Genomic DNA, 23,085 nt, shown 5'->3' with positions numbered 1-23,085 from the left:
GAATCATAAGATGGGGGGGATAATGATTACAATTTAGATTTAGTAAGGTTAGGTTCTGGTATGAAATTAGTTTTAGACTCCGGAATCTCGGGCAAATTTGTCATGCAATAATAGAATATATATAATATATGTAAAATACAAATGTAGAACAAAAGAAAAAAAATTTAACTTTCCATGGCAGTAAATGGCGCAATTCAAATTTCAGATGGCTTATATAGCTTTATAAAATATTATTCCATTAATCTAGCCTAGGACTAAAGCCTGTATTTAGAAATATTATAGACGTCATTGAGAATTTAACTTTGAGTCGTAGTTTGCAGAGAAATATTTGATATTTACAGGAAATAAGTTTAAAGGTAGGTCAAGCTGAACCTAGCTTTCCTTCTAATCTGCAAACCGAAAAAAAGAGCGATTGAGGGGAGGGGGGGGGGGGGTTAATTCCATTTCAATACGTAGTAAGTAATATAAGCAATTAGATAATGTCAGAGTCCCTTAAAGTGACTGTAGACTTAATTTCAATTGACTCTCCATTAATGGCATGTTCAATTCCTAACGGTACCCTTTGAACATTTTACTGAGCGAAAATAACGAATGTTTTTGCCTTTTTATTTTCTAGAAAGCTGTTGAATTCTGACAATTTCGTTCATACTTTTCTGCATAAATCCGTAAGGCACTTAAATATAAACCGCAATTAAAAATTGAAGATTTTAAGGGGCACAGAAAAAATTAAGCACCACTTGCAATTACGTACATAGTCCTCTTTAAAGCATAAAATACTTCAGAATTTAAATTAAAAGATTTGATTTGAACTCACCAAGTATTGTTCCGAGGAGCATCTATGCCTGGATATCCTGCCTGGTAGTTCTACATGAGGACCTTCTTGATAGCCTCGTCCACCTCCCTTCCCTACACCCTCACCTCCACCATACTGTCCTTCTCCAACCAGTCCTCTACCCCCTCCACGTCCTGTCCCACCCTTCCAGTGTAGAGGAGCGGGATGCTCACCCGGAAGTCTACCCTCTACAATGAGTGACCCAAGTGCACAAAATACATCTGGAGGTTCAAACATTGCGTTCTCGTCCAATGAACTGTATCCGCCCCCAAACCCGCCACCTCCAACCCCTCCTCCACCTCCAACCCCTCCTCCACCTCCAACCCCTCCGCCGTATCCGGCACTGCTGGATTCACCTCCTAAACATAATTCACATGAATTGAAAACCCATCAAAGTCTTAAAAACTATGAATTTTTACAGAAACAAAATGTTTTAAATACTGGGTTTTTACAGAAAAAATATTTTCCAATAATAATATGAAACAGTTACAAAGAAATTGAGTCTCTGCCACAAACTCAAATTTTCTAATCCATATTTCTTTGCAACCTGATAGTATAAACCTTTGATATTTCAAACTTGTGTATTTTGAGAATTAATAGTTTGAAATATCTAAGGTTGCAACGACATTGGGTTGCAACGATTTAGAGATTAGAAAATAAGAATGTGTGGCAAAGACTCAAGTCAATTCCCTTAAAGCTTCTAAAATTTAAAAAAATATAAAATGTAAAATATTGGAAAGAATCTTCAATATAATTAAATAACTGTCCGGTGGTTGGGTTTATCACTCTAATCTTTACATTTATGCATTTAAGCCTCGGTACTCGACAGACATTAAAGATTTAAATAGAAGAAAATCTTTAATTCTTAGACAAAAGTTTATCAAAATTTTAAGAAAAAACTTTTTAAACCTTTTTTGATAATAACTTTCCTCGTTCTTTTTATTTTTTGATAAATTACTGACGAATATTTGAAAAGATTCTTAAATCATTTCAAAATTTGTATCTTAAAATTTTCTAAATTCTATGAAGTTAAAAATAAAATAACTTTTTTTCTTATGATTTTAATAGAATATCTTTTACTTAATAGGTTTTGCTAGTATTTCAAATATCTTTTTAGAAAACCCTTTCACGATAGGGATCCACTCAAACAACTTGGCTTTCCAATCAGTCATTTTCAATAAAAGAAAAAGTTTAAGAAAAGAAAATTTTTCACATTTCTATTCTGGAACTGATATTTATTTTTTCACTTGGCAAAAAAATAAAAATATTTTTGAGAAAATAAAAAATTCTAGCGTTTAATAAGCGATCAAGTTGATACCATCATATTTCGTTTTTTTTTAATTTATCGATTTGTTTTCGGCATTTTCCAAATTAAAGGATTATCTAAGTCTAATTCGTTCATGGTTTCCAAATCGTTACAAAACCGAATAGCCTAACGTAATCTAATCTTAAATTAGTTTGACCTTCTTTACCACCATAATCATTATAATCATTATAATCATTATATTCATATCAACAATTTACGTGTTTGAATCATAATATACGTTATCTAGCTCTTTGTTCATTTACTTATGTTAGCTATAGCTGGCAAAACAATTCGACCATTTTTTTTCAGAATTCGAGATTTTTTCAAGTTTTTTTAAAAATTCCATGGGCAACGCTGGGAAATTTATCTCGTAGAATTTAAAATAATATCTTTTTATCAAGTTTGTCACTTTTTTGTTTTATCTTTAGTTGAAAAATCTCTCCTAACAAAAGACTATATACACCCATAGAGGAATTATGCATTATATTTGATAACAACAAAAAATCATTTTAGAAATTGATCAGAGTTCACGTGTTTTCAAAAACCTCGGTCAGAATTGTATTTGAAGAGATATTTTTTTTCTAAATTCGTGCACTGGATTTACAACATTTGGGCTCCTAAGCTTGGATCTGAATTTAACTGGGAAAATATGTATCAACAAAAAAGGAAAGGCTCCAACTTCCTGAGCCTTGTATGTAACTTTTTGTGATTCATTCAGTATACAAATCCTCCAATCAATGACTATGCATTTTTAAACAATGGTCAATTATTGGCTTGAAAACTTGCATGAAATAGGCTTTAAAAAGGCACTGCCCTTAGAACGTTCAGCCAGGCTTGAGTATAATTTGTTTACACCCTGCAATATACAATGGATAAAAATCATTTTTTTCATTTGTTTAAAAACACAAGTACACTTTTTTGTGAACTCAGAGCTGGGAACTCATAATCCCGATTGTCAGATCTTGATAACCACAGTGGACACTTTTAATTTAAGGATCAATGCTTATTCTCTACATTTCAGCTATCACTTAAGGATACAATTATATTGCGGGATATCGACTAACGAATGATTGACATTAAGCATTGATAATATTTTGGGTTTAGAAAAAAAGGAAAAAATGTCGAAAAGTGTTCACAAGGCCCCGGAAACTTATTTGATCGAAATACAAAATGTCTAAGAATAGAATGGATATGAACAGTTGGAAAGCTGGGTTGTAACTAAACATATTTTCTGAAAAACTCCAACTTTTTACAAAATAAAACCATCCGAACAAAAACTGCTTTCATCTTTAACAAAACCTAGTGTTTCCCAACCCTGACCTATATATATATGTGATGTGGTATGAAAACCAGGAAGGGAAAGGGGGTCAAGTACAGATCTCCCACCCTTTGATAAACATAAATATCTTTTACTCGAGCTGTGATCAAATATCTTTAAAAATTTACTTAAAACTGTAGGAAGTAGAGGGATATTGTTTGATTTTTTAATCTTGTTTGAGGGGGGGGGGGATAATTTACCAACCCCCCCTCACTCAGAAAATGTTTAAACTTTTATCTAAAAATTGAACTGTACTGAAACTTTATGTAGGATATGGAGATAAGAATACTCTGTTGAAAGACGAAAATGTGATTTGCCAAAAAGCGAAACCAAACTTGTACTTTTTCACCTTCAGGGATTTCACAAGTGTTTATCTTGATAGCATTTTATGATTATATTGATATTTATTGTGAATATAAATTTGTTTAAAAGAAAAATTCATAAAACACATTTATTTGCCCTGCCTTAACCCTATTCCTGCTGGGGGGGGGGGGGGCAATTTGACCCCCCCCCTGTAGTTTTTTATATAACTCAAAAAGTATTGGTCTGATGCTGTTGAAATTTTCTGACTTTTCCTACATACCCAAAGCCCTCCCTTTAGGCCTAAAACCGGGCTTCAATACTAACTGCCTGAGTCCTCAGGCACATTGCCTGAATAACTGCTTTTTCCTGTAACAAACTAAATCTTTGTTTTGACCCACTTCCACTTGACAGATTTTGATAAAATTTAGCTCTTTGGAAAGCCTTTGACATAAGGAAACGAATTGCACAAGTTTTGCGAAAAAAAATTGCAAATTTTTTGCAAACAATCTGTCAAAGGAAATTTGCACATTTTCAGTTTTTCTTGATTAAAAATAAGGTTATTTAAAATTTTGCTAAATTTTTTGCAAATTTGAAATTGCATGGTCAAGGGCTTTTCAAAAATGTATAATTTTTCATTTTTTGGACAAATTTTTTTTGCAAACATTTTTACTATATAACTGGATTTTGCGATAAAAAATTCAATTTTTGCAAATTTGCAATTTTTTTGCAGATTCTAAATGTAGAGCACAAGAGCTTTCCAATGATGTATCATTTGTCATATTTGGACATCAAACATGGGATTTAGAGGGGGGGGGGGTCAAATTGACCCCCCCCCAGAATATCCTGGTTTTCAAATACCCCAGCAGAGATAGGGTTAATAAAAAGTAAATGCTAAAACAGATGAAACAAAAATGGTTTGTTTTTGCGGTTATATCCATGTATCTGTTTTTAGATAACCAAATGAAAATAATTTTTAAATACAATTGAGTTGAGACAATTAAAAAAATTAAATTTACGAGTTTGTGCATTTTTGTTGCAAAATATTGCGCAATAAAACAGCTGACAAGCACTGCAAATTAACATGATATGAAGTTGCGAATCCCAACATCCAATAGTCAGACTTTAGATCCAGTTTCCAGCTTAAGAGGTTTGAACAAAGCAATTTAAAAACAAAAAATACCGCACTTCTTTTGGAGAAAGGATAAAAAATAAGTTTTATGCCTTAGTTTTCATTTTGTAAGTATGTTTATTTTTTTAAATATATACATCCCTGAATGCTTTGGAGAAACTCTGAAAAGGAGTGGCAAGTTGCAAGTTACAAACTAGCCCAACTATTGCGTATTGTGTAGGAGCAATCCAGCTATTGCGTATAAAATAAGAATTGAAGAGGCGGGCTTTTAGGCATAGTAAATATAATATGTCAGGAGAAACCAAAAAAAACATCAGTAAGATTTATATCATCATTCAAATTTATAAAAATTCCTGCTTACAATTTTTAGGAAATTTATCAAACTTTTTTAGAGGAATACATCAATTTTACATGACACATACTGATAAGAAAATTACCGTTCCTCCACTTCATAATTTTTTACATCTGTGTTCAATTATTCAAGAGACAGCGAACAAATATACATTTATAAAAGCTTTCTCAATGACCTACTTACGCAATTCTTTAGATAAATAAATCTGAGATATGGATTTTAGCACAATGGTGAGGGATAAAAGTTAAAAATTAAAATATGAAAAAGTGGATTGGCTTATTTATGAATATTCTCCAAATATTTCGTGGATTTGCAATGACAGAAGGTGACGATAAAAAGTTGTGCAGCATGACTGGTATGACTTTATGACCTCGGAGCTCCCCTGGTTTTAAATTTTACGTAGAAGAAAATAATAAAATCTGGTTAAATATTAGAAATTCGAAACATTTTTGTTCTTCTCAATACCTCTTCAATAAGATGAGTTAAGATTAAAAATATATCATTTTAAATTAAACGTGCAGTTTTTATAGTTTGACGTGCAGTTTGTATAGCTGAAGTTTTAAATTTTAAATTAAAATGTTTCGGTTATTTACCCTATGTTACCTTGTTTATATATTTATTAACATTTATACTCTTTCCTTGAATACTAACTATAGTACTTAAGACCCGGTATTGGGGGTTTTAAAACCTATATATATATATATGAGCGAAGGAGCTTTACTGTGTAGATAGATAGATAGATATACTATAACCCACCAACCTTTAAACCCTGCTTGGCCATTTAAAAACCTTGAAGCTTCTATACCAACTCTAGGACAGTGACCTACAAAATATCCTTCAAAAGGGCTCCAGGGGCAACAAAATATAAGCGATAGGGAACCAAGGGGCATTCAGTGTGAAGGGGGTATCCAGGAGCAACAAAATATATGCGAGGGAGGTAATGAGCAAAACAAATCTTAATGACTGAAGGGGCAACACTATTAGGGAGACAAGAGGGGTCAAACAATTATGAGTGCTAATGGTCAGGGGCTCCAGAAAATGTGTGAGGGACTTCAGGGGGAACACAATGAGGTGTCTCAAACAAAACAAAAAAAAAATAATAACATTTTTTAGTATAGAACATTTTTAAAGAAAGCAAATCAAATTTGTACAATGTATACACACTTGAGTTAACAATAAATAATGCATGTTTATTATTGTTTACGAGTTCAGTGAATGTGGTTTAAGAAAGTTTAATAGACCTGTCCTGTGAATAATGTTTGGTTACAATATTGAAACCAAGGGTCTATAACCCCCCTAGACTATCCAGGGCATACAAAGAAAATCAACAAAAAAGTTTTATATTTTGTAAAATATATGACCTTGTCAGTTAATTGAGCTGAATAGAAAACAGTCTGATTTATTTCACGCAATCGAGAGTGAGAAGTTTTATTTCATCTATTTATACAATTTGCAAGTCTTTTTGTCTGTTTCTTAGTTTTCAATCGATAAACTTCAAATCGGCTGAATCCATCTTATAAATTTTTTTTTGGCACCTCACTTGACCCCAGGGAATGTTTATGGATGCTGAAAATTACAAAAAATTGTCTGCACAAATTTTTGATTTTCGTAAAATTTTGGATATGCGCGAAACAAATCGAAAAATATTATTTTTCTATCGAAAAGAAAATGATGAAAGATTGAGCAACAGTTAAAAGTTGAATCATAAGATGGGTGCGAAGCAACCTGATAGCCTAGTATTCAAAATTTGGCAACGTCATAAAAGATTAATAAATGCATAAAAGTTTTTATTTGCAAAACCGTTCCTTTAAACATGAAAGTTTCAGCGAACCCATGATGAGAACAAATTTATATTTTAGTTATTTATAACTTCAGAGAAAAAATTCTTTCAAATACAAATAAGCAAACACATGATATCTGAAAAATACATGGATACAAAAAAAAATGGGCATGGTTTAAACAGCCTCTGGCGTCCCATTACACCTCCAATGCCCTCTATAAGCTTATTTTTTTAAACATTCTGCAATTAATTTCATGCTAAATCGAATTTATGTAAAAAATTTGATTCATATATTTGTTTTCTTTTTGTCCTCAATCTTCATGAACCTCAGTTCTTTACTATTATTTACTATTAATTTACTACGAAATGGTTTCCTTCTAAATTTGACCTTCAAATCGGGGAATAGCGTGCGTGCGTAATGCAGCTGTGTAAAGCTGCGTATTATTATTATTACTAGATTATAACTTATATGCTTATATGTCAAATAGTACGCTCGTGATACTATGATAAGGAAACGATGTAAAAAGTATTTGTTGCGCTAAATCTAAATCTTTTTAGTATTAGGACTAAAAATCGTTATATTGCGTCAGATTTAAGCAGATTCTAGGCTAACGGCTTCTTGTCGTTTTCAAATAAAATTGTTTCAAAAAAATTAAGTTGGAAAACATTTTTTTTTGGCCAAAATGGTAGAGGGCATTATTTTAAAGATAAAGTTGAGGAATACGTTGACAAAAAAATCATCAATTAAATTTATGTTACAAAAGTGGAATTTGCAAATAACTGTTATCCCGACTTCTTGTGAATGGGTGAAATACTTCCTTTGTTTCCAGTCACACATAGCAACACAATTATGCAGGCTAAACAAAGTTGAGTAAAGAATAACAAAGAAAGTTTTTTTTTTAAATGAAAATTCTTTCTGAAAAACCATTTCCACTGAGAGTAAATGAAAGACATTTTTTGCAAGTAAAATTGCATTCTTGTTGCTAAATAAATTCATCACACGATCAAATATGTTATTGCCCCAATTTTCAAACTTGTTCAAAAATTAATGCAGTCATCAATAATAAAAGTTTTTCACTCCATTATGCATTAATCAAGTATAACAATTAGGATTTAATTTTTTTGTACAGGGTTAACAAAAATGGATGAAACCTAAGTGTACCTATTTTCTGTTTTTTTTCTTACTTTCTGGTTTTTTTTGCAAATTTAACTTTCTTTCATTCTTTGTCAAAATCAATAATCATTAAGCTGTATTATTTAAAGACTTTATTGAAGGCAGAAGTAAAACTTTCAAAATACTGTAATTTTTGATCCATCATTAAAGTCTCATCCTTTCAGTATACATATGATGTTTATATATTTATTAACATTTATACTCTTTCCTTGAATACTAACTATAGTACTTAAGACCCGGTATTGGGGGTTTTAAAACCTATAGGTCCCCTCATCTTCCATATTTTTGCTGTCATATTTTCGTTATTTAAAAGCGGATTCGCTTACACGATTCTGAAAAGATTGACCTAGCTCCATGGAAAGAAGGGGGGTATATTTCATAATTATTTATTATCCTAAATAAAAATGAAAAAAATACATGCGTCGATATGGTAAATCTAACTATAAAAACTATTATGTTATTCGTACTAACGATCATAACAATTGTGCAGTATTTCAAAAACAATTTTTAAAACTAATTTAAATTTTAAACATAAGACAAAATAAAATAAAATATTTAGCCAAAATCCAAGAGCTTTAAAGTTGTAAGCTAACGGATTAAATATGTATTAAAAATACTAACAAGAATTTTGTTTCATTCAGGGTGAATTGTAAAAAGTAAATTTAAGTCTAAGAAAAATGACAATATCTATGATATGGTGCAATTTTAAATTGCGTCATAATTACTCAGTTCGATAATTCTTTGTTTACAATAATTCCAATTGTGTACATTGATTTTTAATGCGTATTTAGCAGAAAAAATATGGCAACATACCTGACAGTTGTTCTACTGAATTCCTCGCCATCCTAATCCCAAAGATTTCCAATGAAACTAGAAAAAGGTGTTTACACACACCCTGATATTATACCGTCCCACATTTTCCATTGTATGTTGTTTAAGTCCTTCAATTACGCAATAAGATCCTGAATCCGAAATATATTTGCGAGTTTTGGTATTTTTCAACCAATCACCAGGATTTCCCACCATTTTCTTGTGAATAGGAACAAGCTCGGTTTTCGGGGCTGATAAGTCTTGATTTCACTGTCATAATTATTATAGAATTGTCCTCCATTTCCGATCTAGTGTGATCCTTCTCTCTCCAGTATTTCTAACTGACTGACTGCGGACTGCCGTCTGCCTGCCAGTCGATCAGCTGATTTTGTTATGGCACAGTCGTCTCCTATTGGTTATATTATTTGCCTCCTCTCTCCTCATTGGTCAAATCTGGATCGGACTGGATGGTGACGTACTTTGAGTTCAAGCTTAAATGAGACTAATATTCTATATTTTTTACTAAACAAACTTTGAATTCGCATGTCAGTGCGAAATAAAGACTTCTGCTCCAGAAAAAACGAGAGATTAGAGAATGTCATCTGTTTCTGAGTTCAAATATTAAAAAGCATCAAAAGGAAGATTTGTACTTTCAGCCAATCCTACGAATCCTGTACGATCCTACCTCAATCTCTAGACCAATCAGCTGATAAATATCATATAGAAAAGAAACAAAGAAAAAGAGAAAGCTGGCGAAAAGGATTTTAATGGGAACAAATCAGGGAAACCGGAGAAAGAGAAAGAAGATGGAGGGATGGGGGTGTTAAAGTTACATTATTGTCCATTCTGATCTGCAGTGACTCAGGCCCGTAGCCAGGATATTTCCAGGGGGGGTGCCAAATTTTTTTTTAAACAATGCTTGGTTTGTTTTTACAGTTGTATATATGGTGGTTTTTATTACATTGTCAATGTACACTATATAAAGACTAACAAGTGTATTTGAGCTTTTTAAGGGTTACATTTTAGTGTCTGAAACTTTTCAGTTTACATGTACAATGAATACAATACATAAAAAAAAAAATGTTTGGTACTTCAGCTTAAGGAAAAAATTCATTATTTAAAATCAATGCTTCTTGTCCCTCGGCCTCATCATGATTAATATGAAGATGAATAAAAAATAATACTAATTTCTAATATTTAGTTTAAAAGAGTTTATTTAATGACATTGAGACGTATTGAGACATTGAGACATTCTTAGTGAATTTTTAAGTACTCAAAAAAAACTCTTCTATATTTTGGCTTAAAATAGATTATATAATTTGGTTTGGGAAGAGAATCAATTCTTACTCGGGCTATATAATTGATAACTAGATTTTAGAAAATTATGAGAAACAATTTCTTTTATATGAGACTAAAGGGGGGGCCGGGGGCAAATTTGTCATTGCACCCCCCTTTAAGAAGAAAGGGGGGTGCACCTGTCCCCCTGCACCCACCCCCCTGGCTACGGGCCTGGCAGTGAGTAATATCATAAGCAGCCATAATTATTGCGCGTAACTGTAAATTAAGATCTTAAAAAAAGAAAAAATATAATTAAAGATTTATTCTAGCTTTGCTAGCTCCTTTATCCTTTCTCTCCTTCCTTTCTGTCCTTCATCTTTTCTCTCCTTTATCCTTTCTCTCCTTTATCCTTTCTCTCCTTTATCCTTTCTCTCCTTTATCCTTTCTCTCCTTTATCCTTTCTCTCCCTTGTCCTTTCTCTCCTTTATCATTTCTGTCCTTCATTCCTTCTCTCCTTTATCCTTTCTCTCCTTCATTTTTTAGTATTTGGTTGCAAGTCAATTTATTTGGTTGTCAGTAACTTTATGATTTGGTTTATTTAGTTAATTTTCAGTTTATCAGATGTCAGTTATTTATTTCGTTATCAGATGTTATATTTTGCTTTAAGTTAATTTACGTTGTTGTCAATTCATTCATTTGGTTGTCAGATGATATATTTTGCTGTTAGTTAATTTACGTTGTTGTCAATTCATTCATTTGGTTGTCAGATGATATATTTTGCTTTAAGTTAATTTACGTTGTTGTCAATTCGTTCATTTGGTTGTCAGATGATATATTTTGCTGTTGTTAATTTACGTTGTTGTCAATTCATTCATTTGGTTGTCAGATGATATATTTTGCTGTTAGTTAATTTACGTTGTTTTGTTGACAGATCCTTCATCCTTCTCTCCTGTATCCTTTCTCTCCTTCATCCTTTCTCTTCTTTATCCTTTCTCTCCTTCCTTTCTGTCCTTCATCCTTTCTCTTCTTTGTCCTTTCTCTCCTTCATCCTTTCTCTTCTTTATCCTTTCTCTCCCCTTTCTGTCCGTTATCCTTTCTCTCCTTCATTCTTTCTCTCCTTTATGCTTTTTCTCTTTCATCATTTCTCTTCTTCCTTTCTCTCCTTCATCCTTTCTCTTCTTTATCCTTTCTCTCCTTCCTTTCTGTCCGTTATCCTTTCTCTCCTTCATTCTTTCTCTCCTTTATGCTTTTTCTCTTTCATCATTTCTCTTCTTCATTTCTTTTTCTCCTTCATCCTTTCTCTACTTTATCCTTTCTCTCCTTTATTCTTTATCTTCTTCATTCTTTCTTTCCTTCATCCTTTCTCTCATTTATGCTTTATCTCCTTAATCCTTTGACTTCTTTATCTTGTTCTCTCCTTCATTCTATCTCTCCTTCATCCTTCCTCTCCTTCATCGACTTTCTCTCCTTTATCCTTTCTCTTCTTCATCATTTCTATCATTCATCCTTTCTCTCCTTCACCCTTTCTCTCCTTCATTCTTTCTCTCCTTCATCCTTTCTCCTCTTTATCCTTTTTGTCTTTCATCAATTCTCTACTTAATCCTTTCTCACCTTTATCCTTTCCTTTCTATACTTTATCCTTTCTATACTTTATCCATTCTCTCCTTCATCCTGTCTCTCCTTAGTCCTTTCTCTCCATTATCCTTTTTCTTATTAATCCTTTCTCTCCTTCATCCTTTCTCTCCTTTATCCTTTTTGTCTTTCATCAATTCTCTACTTAATCCTTTCTCACCTTTATCCTTTCCTTTCTATACTTTATCCTTTCTATACTTTATCCATTCTCTCCTTCATCCTGTCTCTCCTTAGTCCTTTCTCTCCATTATCCTTTCTCTCATTTATTCTTTCTCTCCTTCATCCTTTCTCTCCTTCATACTTTTTCTCCTTTTTCTTCCCTCTCATTTATCCTTTCTCTCTGTTTCGCTACTTAGCGATTTCCCTAAAGACCTAATATATATACCGTGTGGTATTTCTCAAGACCGGATTGTAAGACTTCCTTCTCTCAACGCTCTCCATAACAAAAAGGATGATAATAAGGTTCCGAACGTTTATTTCTCTGAGTCCTCAATCTAAATAAGTTTAATAAACCCACAGAAAAAGCTTTGAGTGATAAATCATACGAATACAACAAATAATCCACTCAGGCATTAAAAAACTGTGGCAAGGAACCAACAAACATGTATATAAATATCGATCATACTATAATCAAACGATAAGCATACATATATATATAAGAAATAATTACCGCAGTGATCCTAGAATTATTGACACGGTTACACTTGCACGACAAATAAACATATACTAATACAAAACTGTTCGCTCCCACGCGAGAAATCTTGCGCCTGCGTAGTCAGTCTGTAAACAGCGTCTAAAACTAGTTTTTTCACAATACGTTCTGTACAGATCCGCAGGGAGAACTCAGAAACTCACAGGGGCATCAACTAGACTTTATACACGGAGCATGGCACGCGTAACACTCTCCTTCATCCTTTCTCTCCTACATTCTTTCTCTCCTTCATCCGTTCTCTCCTTTATTCATTCTCTCATTAATCCTTTCTCTCCTTCTTTCTTTCTCTCCATCATCCTTTCTCTTCTTCATCCTTTCTCTCCTTTATTCTTTCTCTCCTTTGCCTTGCTCTCCTCCCTTCGTTTTTACCTCTAGACTATCTTCCTTCTTTTTTTTCTTTTTTTCCTTCTCTTTCTTTTTTTTCAAAGTTTTAAGACTTTTTTCCAGGGGCTTATTAGTTATTAAACAGGGCTGAGCCCCCACTTGGAAAAGGGTGTGCAATGGTTTCAGGGGTTTCAAACCCCACCCCCTTTAAATTTTTTTTAACACCCCTCCCCCCCTGGAATATTTCTTTGTACTGTAGGATCTACCCTTGTATTCCCCGTATGTATCCCTGGAAACCATATTTAATGCTTGAACTGCCTGAAAAGGGGGAAGTTTTTCAAGGTGGTATTTAAAGATATATATTAACTTTATTTAGAAATTGTTACTTATATAGAGTAAAGTGCATTATTTGTTTATTTTCAAAAAATTGCTGATTTTGGTTATACACATACCTTTCAACCCTAATATTATTGTAAGTAGAGATGTTAGCCTAACCAAAATTACTTCTTACTAAAATATTTTTATCAGGTTTATATCTTTTTCTACTTTTATTGCTGCTAGGGTGAATAATATAAAAATCGAATGATTTAATATTTTCTTAAGTTCATTCTTGTCGGATTTGGATGTTTATTTTTATAAGTGTTTTTTTAAGTGAAAAATGATAAAAACATTTTTGTTAGGAATAGACTAATGCAAAATAGTGTTATAAACATTTTTACTGTACCAGCTTAAACAAGTGTAAAATGATAAAGTTTAACACTATAACCAAATAACACTATTTATATAATAAACCTAAGTGAAATATATATATTCAGGAATTTGATATGCTTTAAAGCAACCTGTGTATCTGAAGCAATGATGAATTCTTTCCATTTTTTTGTTTCTTATTCAAATATCTTCAAACTTTAGAATGTATTTTTTTTCAAACAATTTGTGTTTAACTATATTGAGTTATATATGTTTATAGTGAGTTATATATGTTTATAGTGAGTTATATGTGTTTATAGTGAGTTATATGTGTTTATAGTGAGTTATATATGTTTATAGTGAGTTATATATATATGTGAATAGTGGATTAAAAGTGTTTTTCCTAAAAATCGGAAAACTTAAGCTTAACTATAATCAAATAACCCACTTTACTTTATATGTAATAAATATCAGGTGAACTGTATTCTGTAAATTTGCAGTACATTGTACATTATTAATGATCTATATGCTTGTAAACTTCTACGTAAAAACCATTATTGATTTGACCTGCGTTTCAAATGAATACGTAGCATGGTTAGCTTAATCATGTGACACATAATGTCGTATCTATATATAAATTTGGCTTGTCTTGATGTATGTCTGTTTGTCTGTCTGTTTGTTTGTATCCAAAAAACGTCAAAAAGGCTAAACCGATCGGGCCCTAATTTTTTGTGGGACATCACGTGACCACAGGGAAGGTTTACGAATGATAAAAATAAAATAAAAATGTGTTTTAAAGGTTTTTAATTTGTAAAAAAATTTAAATTCTTGAAAATCCGCGAATTTTTATTTAAAAATCCGTAACATTTTTTTCTCCTTTTGTTTTAAAATGTAAACAAAAAGAACATGTTCACAATTTAAATAGAAGATGGGCGCGAAGCGCCCTAAAAGCCTAGTATCTTACATTGCGACTATTTCTACAGAAAAAACAAGCTGGTATAGAAATTCAAGATGAAATGATGAAGAGCCGAATGAAACATTCAGTTTTTTTATGCAGGAGAAACCACAACAGGATAGATATCTTCAGATAGATATGGGATAAAAGATAAGTTTACGGAAAGTTTTGAGACATGGAGAACAATAAGAGAGCAGACAAAATGTGGGAATCAGAAAATATTAACACACTAAGTTCTAAGACAGCAGAATAAAACAAGACAGATCCTAAGGTGGGGAAACACAAAAATAGCAAAGAACCAGTATCTTGTAAAGATGCAGACAAAGAAGCACAGACATTAAATAATTGCAGAGACAAGGATCCAAAATTTAAAGAAACATTTTTTAGATGGGTTAAAGAAAATCCATGGACAAATGTTTGAAACCGGATACAGTTCTTAATAAAGACGAAGAATGAAGATATTGAAACACCCTAGGATCAAATGATGTTAATCAAGAGGAAAGAAATGATGAAAATTTAAAAGATACTTCCATAAACAATGATGAAGAAACCAGAGAATATTATTGCAGATGAGAGGCATTCTTAGATACGACACAAGAACGCGGGAAAGATATCGGAGAATATTATACCAACATCCTTCAGAGGAGAGGAACTTGGTAGAATTCAAGAATGGATTAATCCAGGGATTAGATGATCTTGAGTTGATGGAACAATGTCAGGTTTTTAAAATCTATTATTTCCAGGGGGTTTTCACTCCTTCCCCAGGAAAGAATTTTTTTTGTAAGCCTGCCCCCTGGAAAAAATTTCTGAGTACGCCCCTGTCAGCAGAATTGCACTTTTTTTGGTAACATTTTGTTTTTTTTCACGTTAAATTTTATTCTATGGATTTTTTAAATATTTGCAACTTCAAACAATAATTTTAAATCCTAGGAATCATGCATTGTTTTAATTTGCTTTAGCTCCATAGAGAATAGAATATATATTAGAGGGGAATTTACTAGAAAAAAGTGTAAAACGGCCATTTTGTTGTACTGTTTCCATACTGCAGGTGTACTTCACATATTTAAGCTATATAACCTTTTGGGCCCTGGAATATCATTTTATAGAAAATCTAAAATTATTGTTAAAAGAAAACCAAATTATGAAATAGGCTGGTTTCATAATTGACCAATGATCATTTCGCAGAGACTCTATGCCTTCCACTTTACAAACGAAGATTTTCCGTCATAACTATAAATCAAATGATGTTTTTTATTCACCTAATTCATTATAAAGTTTATTTAACAGCTTTAAAAAAATCGAAATTGAAATGAATAGTCTAGGGAACATACTGTCATGTATTAATGTACTCTACTGCATATAATTTGTGAACATTTACATGATTTGTACACTTTGAACTCCCTTTCAGGGTGAAAGGGACTGAAAAAAATCATACCTAGAGATTCTTGAAATTCCCCTCTAATATATATTTTATTCTCTATGTTTAGCTCAGTATACGGAGAGCATTGCATACTGTGAATACCACTGTAAACTAGACAGTACACACTCCTCTGCCGCTTTAGTAATTGTAAATTGGCGGTACAGTCCAAAGTAGGACTGCTAAGAAAGGTTGACCCAGCTCGGATATTCAAATGTACACCAGTGGGCAGTGGGACGTGAGTAGATAAGGGTCAAATTTACGCGAAATTACGCAGTACATTCCAGTTAATTCCATGGTACATGGCCGAATTTCACTAGGGCAATCAGTACAGTACAAATACAGACTATATGAAGCAAAACGGGACTGTACCCCAAATAAATGATCCCCTTCTAGTGAAATTGATGTGATTATTGTTACGACTTTGTGAACTTGTAACTTTTTTAAAGGGAGTGACCGGCTATGTAAGGTAGTTGAACTGAGTATGCAGTGTTGTGGAAAACTTCCTTCGGATTTATTTGAGACATATTTAACTTTTTTAAAGATCTGTAAATCCTGAGTTTGAGCACAAATTCGACGTTCAAAACTCCTACTTTGGCGGTGGATACGTTTTCAGAATTAGTTTTTAAATTATTAAATAACGACAGCGAAAAATAAAGTAAAAAATATACAGTAATCAAATTAGATTGTTTATAGACAGTAACCAAAATAAAGGTTTTTATTTAGACAATAACCAAAATAAAGGTTTTTAGATAGACAATAATTAAAGTAATGGTTTTTATATAGACAATAATCAAAATAAAGGTTTTTATTTAGACAATAATTAAAGTAAAGGTTTTTTTATAGACAATAATCAAAATAAAGGTTTTATATAGACAATAATCTAAATAAAGGTTTTACATAGACAATAATCAAAATAAAGGTTTTTATATAGACAATAATCTAAATAAAAGGTTTTATATAGACAATAATCAAAATAAAGGTTTTACATAGACAATAATCAAAATAAAGGTTTTACATAGACAATAATCTAAATAAAGGTGTTTAGATAGACAATATAAAAAAATCATGGTAACATCATGGTAACAAATAAAAATAAAGGAAATTAACGGGTTTAAGACAACTAAAATAAATGTTTCTGGTAATAAAAACCTTTTTGTTTCTGTTATAAACAAGATCTAAATTAAATGCTTTTTATATATAGACAATACTCAAAAGGACGAAACAAATGTTTTTTATATACACTGTAAATACATATTTAGAGAAAACTAAATTGTTGTTGTATGTTTTTTAGACAATAAAAATACTTTCAGACAACTGGTATTTACAATTATGCACAAAACAATAACAATAACAATAACAAAAATATTTTTTTTTTCTTTCAGACAATTTTAAAAATGAAAAGAGAGGAACCAGAAAACATCAAAACAAAAAGGAAACATTAAACATTAAACATTAAACATTAAACATTAAACATTAAACATTAAACATTAAACATTAAACATTAAACATTAAACATTAAACATTAAACAATATACATTAAACATTAAACATTAAACATCAAACATTAAACTTTAAACAAAGGTTGTTTTTTATTGTTGTGAAAAGGATTTGAATTAATAAAAAAACGAAAATTTTAAAAAGTCTAAATTTTTAATGTCTTTAGACGCACATGGAAAAGTTTCAATATTGACAGGAAGAACATTTTAATAATTTTCCAAAAATTTTATTTCAACTTTGCACCCGTAATATGTGAAAAGAACTGATTAGTTGCCACAAACTCTAGGTTTTTATTAATATATTTTTGCTTAATGATGTATAGATATATCAAATTCTATACAAAATTCTACATATTAAGATTAGTCCAAGCTTGAAATATCAAAGTTTTACACTAGTGCAGCAGGTTGCAAAAATATAGGGATTAAAAGATTATATTTTTAGCTAGTGATGAATCAGTTGAGTTCTCCTTGGTTCTCATTCATGCTTACGTACATTACACCCCATAAAAGGTTCCCTATAAACCTTTTATAATCAAGCTTGTGGAAGATATTGTCGTTTTTTAGCTTGAAAAGTGTTTAGTTCTGACAATTTCTTGAGATAGTAATGTTCAAGCCTCTTTACAGAGTACCCACAATTGAAAATGATTAACAGTCAAAGAGAAAATCATGGATATATCATGCATTTTTGATTATTTTTTAAGGGTACCGGTGTAAATCAAACATTTCTTCCCTATTTGATGTAGAGTCATAATGACATTTCCCTTTTTATTTTTATTTTTTTTATTTAAATTTTGATTTTGTTCTGGGTTTTTACAGAAGTTTCTCTTCTCCTGAACAAATTGTGAGAGAGAGAACATTTTTGATCGAAGACCTGGACTCCAAGGGAGGATTGTTGGGAGGACAAGACGGAGGTCGAAGTCAGGATTGTCGGCAGGTAGACGAGGACGGTGGTCGGGAGAACGAAGGTCGGATTAAAGAAACAGATATTTCTCCGAGATACGGACAGGTAAAGCAGGAGAACAATAAAAGATGAGACTTCAATGACGACACTTATCTGTTTAAGTGCAATGACCTTATGGTTGGACTTGGTTTTCTGTCTTCACCGTAGTTTATCAATGATAAGTAAAATGATTTGGAAATGAAAGAAATCTGTCTATAATGAAGAAAAAAACTAAACAAACTCCGTAAAGACGTCTCTGAAGTAAAAGTAAGGAGAGAAATGGATAGCTATAATTGTGTTTAGGTTGTTCCTGCTCTGAGAGCAAAACTGGCAGAGCAAGGATGCTCTGAGAGCCAACTATATTTAGCTAGAGAACTTCTTATAGAGGTAATTTGTAATAGAGATACCTCGAACTTTTTATTGTAAATAAATTATTGCAGATTTCACGGTAAACTAGAGGTCCTGACTCCTGATTAAAAGAACCCACTTTCACCCATTAAATGTATCATTTACTCTCAGACAAATTAGAATCATTGAATCCCAAATTTGTCCTAGAGAAAATGACATTCCTTTTTAAGGAGGGGATTCATCGATAAACCCGAGGGCTTGCAGATTTTGCGGATTTTTTTTTGCCCTTGTAGATTTTCAAAGTATCTTTCAATGAAAATATCCCGGTGGGATTAAATGAAAATTGTTGCATACCAAAAAACCATCTTTTTATAAAGGAATACGTAGATTCTTATGTGTTTGATATTTTTTACTTTTTGTGTTGGGCTATGTATTTAAGTATATTGGGCCTCTTTCGCTATCTTTGACGAAGTTTGAACGAGAGATCAAATGTGGCGGAAAATATTTCGAAACAGACAGGATGTACTTTGTTGTAGTCAGTTTTACGTAATCTGCATGAAAAAACACGATTCGGTTCAATCATCTAAATTAAAAATATATTTTTTCCTGTTTAAACAACTGAAGTATTTATGGAAATCCAGATTTCACAAAATAATCGTTAAAAGCCATCTTGGCATTGTCGACCAAAGACAAAGGTAAAACCGCGTTTAGCTCTGACCCAAAAAATCCTGTGTACTTGACAGAAAACTATCAGCTGTACAGAGCGTCCCATATCAAATTAGAGTATCTCCAAGCTTTAACGCCAAAATACGCACACAATACTTAAATAAAATACTTACTTAAATATAATACTTACTTAAATATAATAATAATACTTGAAAAACCTAGTATTTTCTGCATACAAATCTTTATATTAACAATACACAATTTTTTTGATGATTCGTTCTTTTAGTTACAGAAATCGCAATAACACGATCCAATATGATGTTGTACATCACCCTGTATATCAATGGTAAATCTGACAGACAAGTCCTTGTTAAACTAAAGTAAAATATGAAATGTTACTATGGTTTAAATCATATAAGACCTATTGTTGAAAAGCCAATTGAGAAGAACAAAAATGTTTTAGATTTTTAAATTGTAACCGGAAAAAATTGCTTGTAAAATTGCTTATACTTGTGCTTTAAATCCAAACTAGAGAAGCTATGAAGTCACAAAATTTTACTAGTATAATGTCGCCAAAATTTGACCTTCTTCAAGTTTCAAGTGACGACTTATCCTTCATTACTCATAGCCCCAGGGGCAAACTTATCTTAATTTTTTACTGACACCATGCACGTACATATTCAGTCTCTTAGTCTGCTATTAATTGATTCTGTTCCATGAAGGCTGCTAGTCTAGATGAGGAGGAGGAGGAGAAGTCTAGGTTAGAGGTAATCATTTTTTATTTTATTTTCAATCTCTATTTTTTTTAGATTTTAATATATTTTTGACTCCTGAATCATTCCCTTTTTTGATGAACTTATCTTCAATATATTTTGAAATTCGTTGTTGGGTTGGTTCGATTAAATAAATGTCCCAACGGCGACCTCACATAACCGCAGGATGATTTACTCCTTCAACATTTAAAAAATAATTCACCAATCAAATCAGAATATTAAAATGTACATTGTACAACGAAAAATGCTCACAGATAACGCGATAAGATTTAAAATTGTCAATAAAAAGGCATGAACCTTATCATTTACTGAAAAAGGAAAAAATTTAACCATAGATAAATAAATAATTATTTATAGCTTATGTACGCAAAATCACCAAGAATTGTACAGTCCGCGAACTCATACTTCTAGGGGTCAAAGTGTACTTTAATGATACGCGGGGTGGTTTGGTGTTTTAATGGATTTCATAATTATTAAACCACTCGGGAGTGAATTTTATTTTCAGAATATCAAATTATTTCACTGAGCAATATATCATATTGACGAGAACTAAGAAGGACATGAGAAGGACTAAACTAGCTTAAATTTCTCTCTACAGAACTCATGTACACCACAAGTACTCAATGTCATAAGAACAGCCGACCTAGTTAATCTATATAATAGGAATATCTTTAAAACATCTCTGTACATTTATATCTTTCAAGATGAAAAATGTCGTCTTATACGCAATCTATCTTTATCTATGAATTTAACTTTTTAAAATATTTTTTATGTTTAGGAGAATGCAATGTATTGGCTTCTTCAGGCAACACAGCAAGGACTGGAGGGTGAGTTCTTCAGACTAAAAGATTTTAAACTAAAGATCTGCAATAAAATGATTATTTTTTATTTTGTACGGAACTTTATGCACTTTAAAGGTTTGTGCTACAATGAGAGAGGTATTCCAATTAAGCATAACATTAAGGGAAGGAGTACACTATGTTTATGTACTACAAGGGTGGAGTGTAATTAAATGTACATATTCGTGCATACTTTTAATATTACAGAGGAAAGGAGTACACTACGTTTATGTACTACAATGGACCGGTTGAGTGTAATTCAATGTACATATTCATGCATATTATTAATATTACAGAGGGAAGGAGTACACTACGTTTATATACCACAAGGGGCCGGTGGACTGTAATTCAATGTACATATTCGTGCATATTATTAATATTACAAAAGCAGGAGTACACACTACACAGACACTACGTCTATGTACTGTAAGGGGTGAAGTGTACTTCAAGTATATGTTTGTATACATAACATTAATATTACAGAGGCAAGAAGTACATTACTATCTATGTACTGGGAGGGACGAGGTGTAACTGACCTAAACTATCCTGATATTGCTGCAATAGCTCGTCTTCCGAAAGAGGTATACGAATTCGGACCCCTAGCTTGGCAGGATTTTAATTTGGAATTCAATCGATATTTGAAATTTGACTAAAAAATTATGAATAGTACGGCTTTTATTCTTTAACTAGCTTTGGAACCAAGCTTTGCCTGAAGACTAAGCTTGCTACAAGTTAATCGACTCAACTCAATTTTTGTCCAAGCTAAGAACATTACCGTGGTTCTAATATGATATACAATAAAAATTGGAGGCAAATCGGTCTAGGGGTTTATGAGTTATGATCGGTCTTCCATACAAACAGACAAACAGATAGTACTGCTTGTTTTTTAAACGATCTTGTGTCATGTCTCTCGTTCTGAGATGAAAACTTGTGAATACTGATCGATGACACTGGTGCAATCTGTACTGCGTTCAAATAGTTCCAGCTCCATTTATTTCTAAATTTATAATTTTATAATTTTATAAAACTTCACGTACATTTTTATTTTGTCTTTTTTAAAATTTCTAATTTCTTCCAAAAATGATGTCGAAAAAAATGGAGGCTTTGGCTTAAAATATCTCAAAAATATTCAATGTTTATTTTTGTAGATCTAGTTTAAACTCCAACATAAATGTTTAAATACTCAGTGGAAATATGTTTGTTCTCTTGTTAAGGCTCTTGCAGCAGCAGACTTAGGATCTACACTTTTTGCCTCCCTCTCGAAAGGTATGTTATGCGAGGGAGGGGGTGCACAGGGCCGCAATGAGCCTCGAAAAATGGTCTCCAAGCCTACATATTTAAAATGATCTGGCGCTACCCCTTAAAATTGGTATACATTATCTTCTATAATATCTATTCTAAAAGATAGGGCCAGGACAGAGGTTAGACACAATTTCCCATTCACAATGGTACCATTTTAACCTCTATCAGAGTAACAATAAGAAAGATTTCGTTGTTTTTCTAAAATGAAAATTCTTATAATTTCCCTCATTCTCTCGGGAGTATAATTCTGCAATTACTTCTATAGACAACCCATTTAGGATACTGCACTGCAGAACTGTACTGTACATGTCAAGTACACAGGGAACTCAGGGAAACTAGATAAAGAGTTAGTTGTACAAGCAGTAGCTCAATATATGCAGGTACATAAATTCACGATAGCTGATGTACAATATCCATCTTAGTAAAATAGGTTATGTACAGGTACATAAATGCAGTTTTTTTTATTTATTTAATGAATACACGGTACAAGTACATGTTCAAAACAAAACAAAAAACATTTTAAAAGTTTTTGGATAATATTTACATGCATCTTTTTAAAAAAATTTAAATTATATTGTTTAGAGCGACCTACCAGAGATTGACAAGAAAGTTGGAGAATTTAGGTATTTAGGTATTTAGCTATTTAGGTATTTAGGTATTTAGGTATTTAGGTATTCAGGTATTCAGGTATTCACTAGAGAAGCTATGA

General features: G+C 32.0%; 3 protein-coding genes across 3 annotated transcripts in view; 2 read left to right on the top strand and 1 right to left on the bottom strand.

The window, feature by feature from the left end:
* Positions 1-814: 814 nt before the first annotated feature.
* Positions 815-9,038, bottom strand: LOC111699866 (glycine-rich cell wall structural protein 1; the record flags this gene model as incomplete). Its single annotated transcript, XM_023470620.1, has 2 exons — positions 9,008-9,038; positions 815-1,191 (listed from the first exon to the last, which is right to left on the bottom strand). Coding segments are annotated over exons 1-2 (408 nt in total), but the record flags the coding sequence as incomplete, so codon positions are not given.
* A 6,092-nt stretch (positions 9,039-15,130) lies between these two features.
* LOC111699865 (uncharacterized) lies at positions 15,131-22,719 on the top strand. The gene is made up of 9 exons (XM_023470619.1): positions 15,131-15,168; positions 17,676-17,705; positions 18,325-18,514; positions 18,752-18,835; positions 20,185-20,229; positions 21,014-21,062; positions 21,558-21,655; positions 22,289-22,340; positions 22,655-22,719. The coding sequence occupies exons 1-9, from the start codon at positions 15,131-15,133 to the stop codon at positions 22,717-22,719; spliced, it is 651 nt and encodes a 216-aa protein (XP_023326387.1).
* The window catches only part of LOC111699878 (uncharacterized), a 10,548-nt gene continuing 10,121 nt past the window's right edge, over positions 22,659-23,085 (top strand). The window contains exons 1-2 of the mRNA XM_023470634.1: positions 22,659-22,756; positions 22,959-22,999. Of these exons, the coding sequence (XP_023326402.1) occupies positions 22,751-22,756; positions 22,959-22,999 (47 nt within the window). The 5' untranslated portion in view covers positions 22,659-22,750. The remainder of the gene's footprint in view (positions 22,757-22,958; positions 23,000-23,085) is intronic.

This window comes from Eurytemora carolleeae, unplaced genomic scaffold (genome assembly GCF_000591075.1).
Source record: "Eurytemora carolleeae unplaced genomic scaffold, Eaff_2.0 scaffold330, whole genome shotgun sequence".
Taxonomy (NCBI): domain Eukaryota; kingdom Metazoa; phylum Arthropoda; class Copepoda; order Calanoida; family Temoridae; genus Eurytemora; species Eurytemora carolleeae.
This window is presented reverse-complemented; position numbering and strand designations above follow the sequence as displayed.

Bases quoted from the DNA above. Each gene is read 5' to 3' on its own strand.
- LOC111699865 (XM_023470619.1), top strand. From the start codon at position 15,131: ATGATGAAGAAACCAGAGAATATTATTGCAGATGAGAG. The intron at 18,836-20,184 runs GTAATTTGTAAT...TGTTCCATGAAG, and splicing joins CTAGAGAACTTCTTATAGAG to GCTGCTAGTCTAGATGAGGA. The intron at 20,230-21,013 runs GTAATCATTTTT...TTTTATGTTTAG, and splicing joins AGGAGAAGTCTAGGTTAGAG to GAGAATGCAATGTATTGGCT.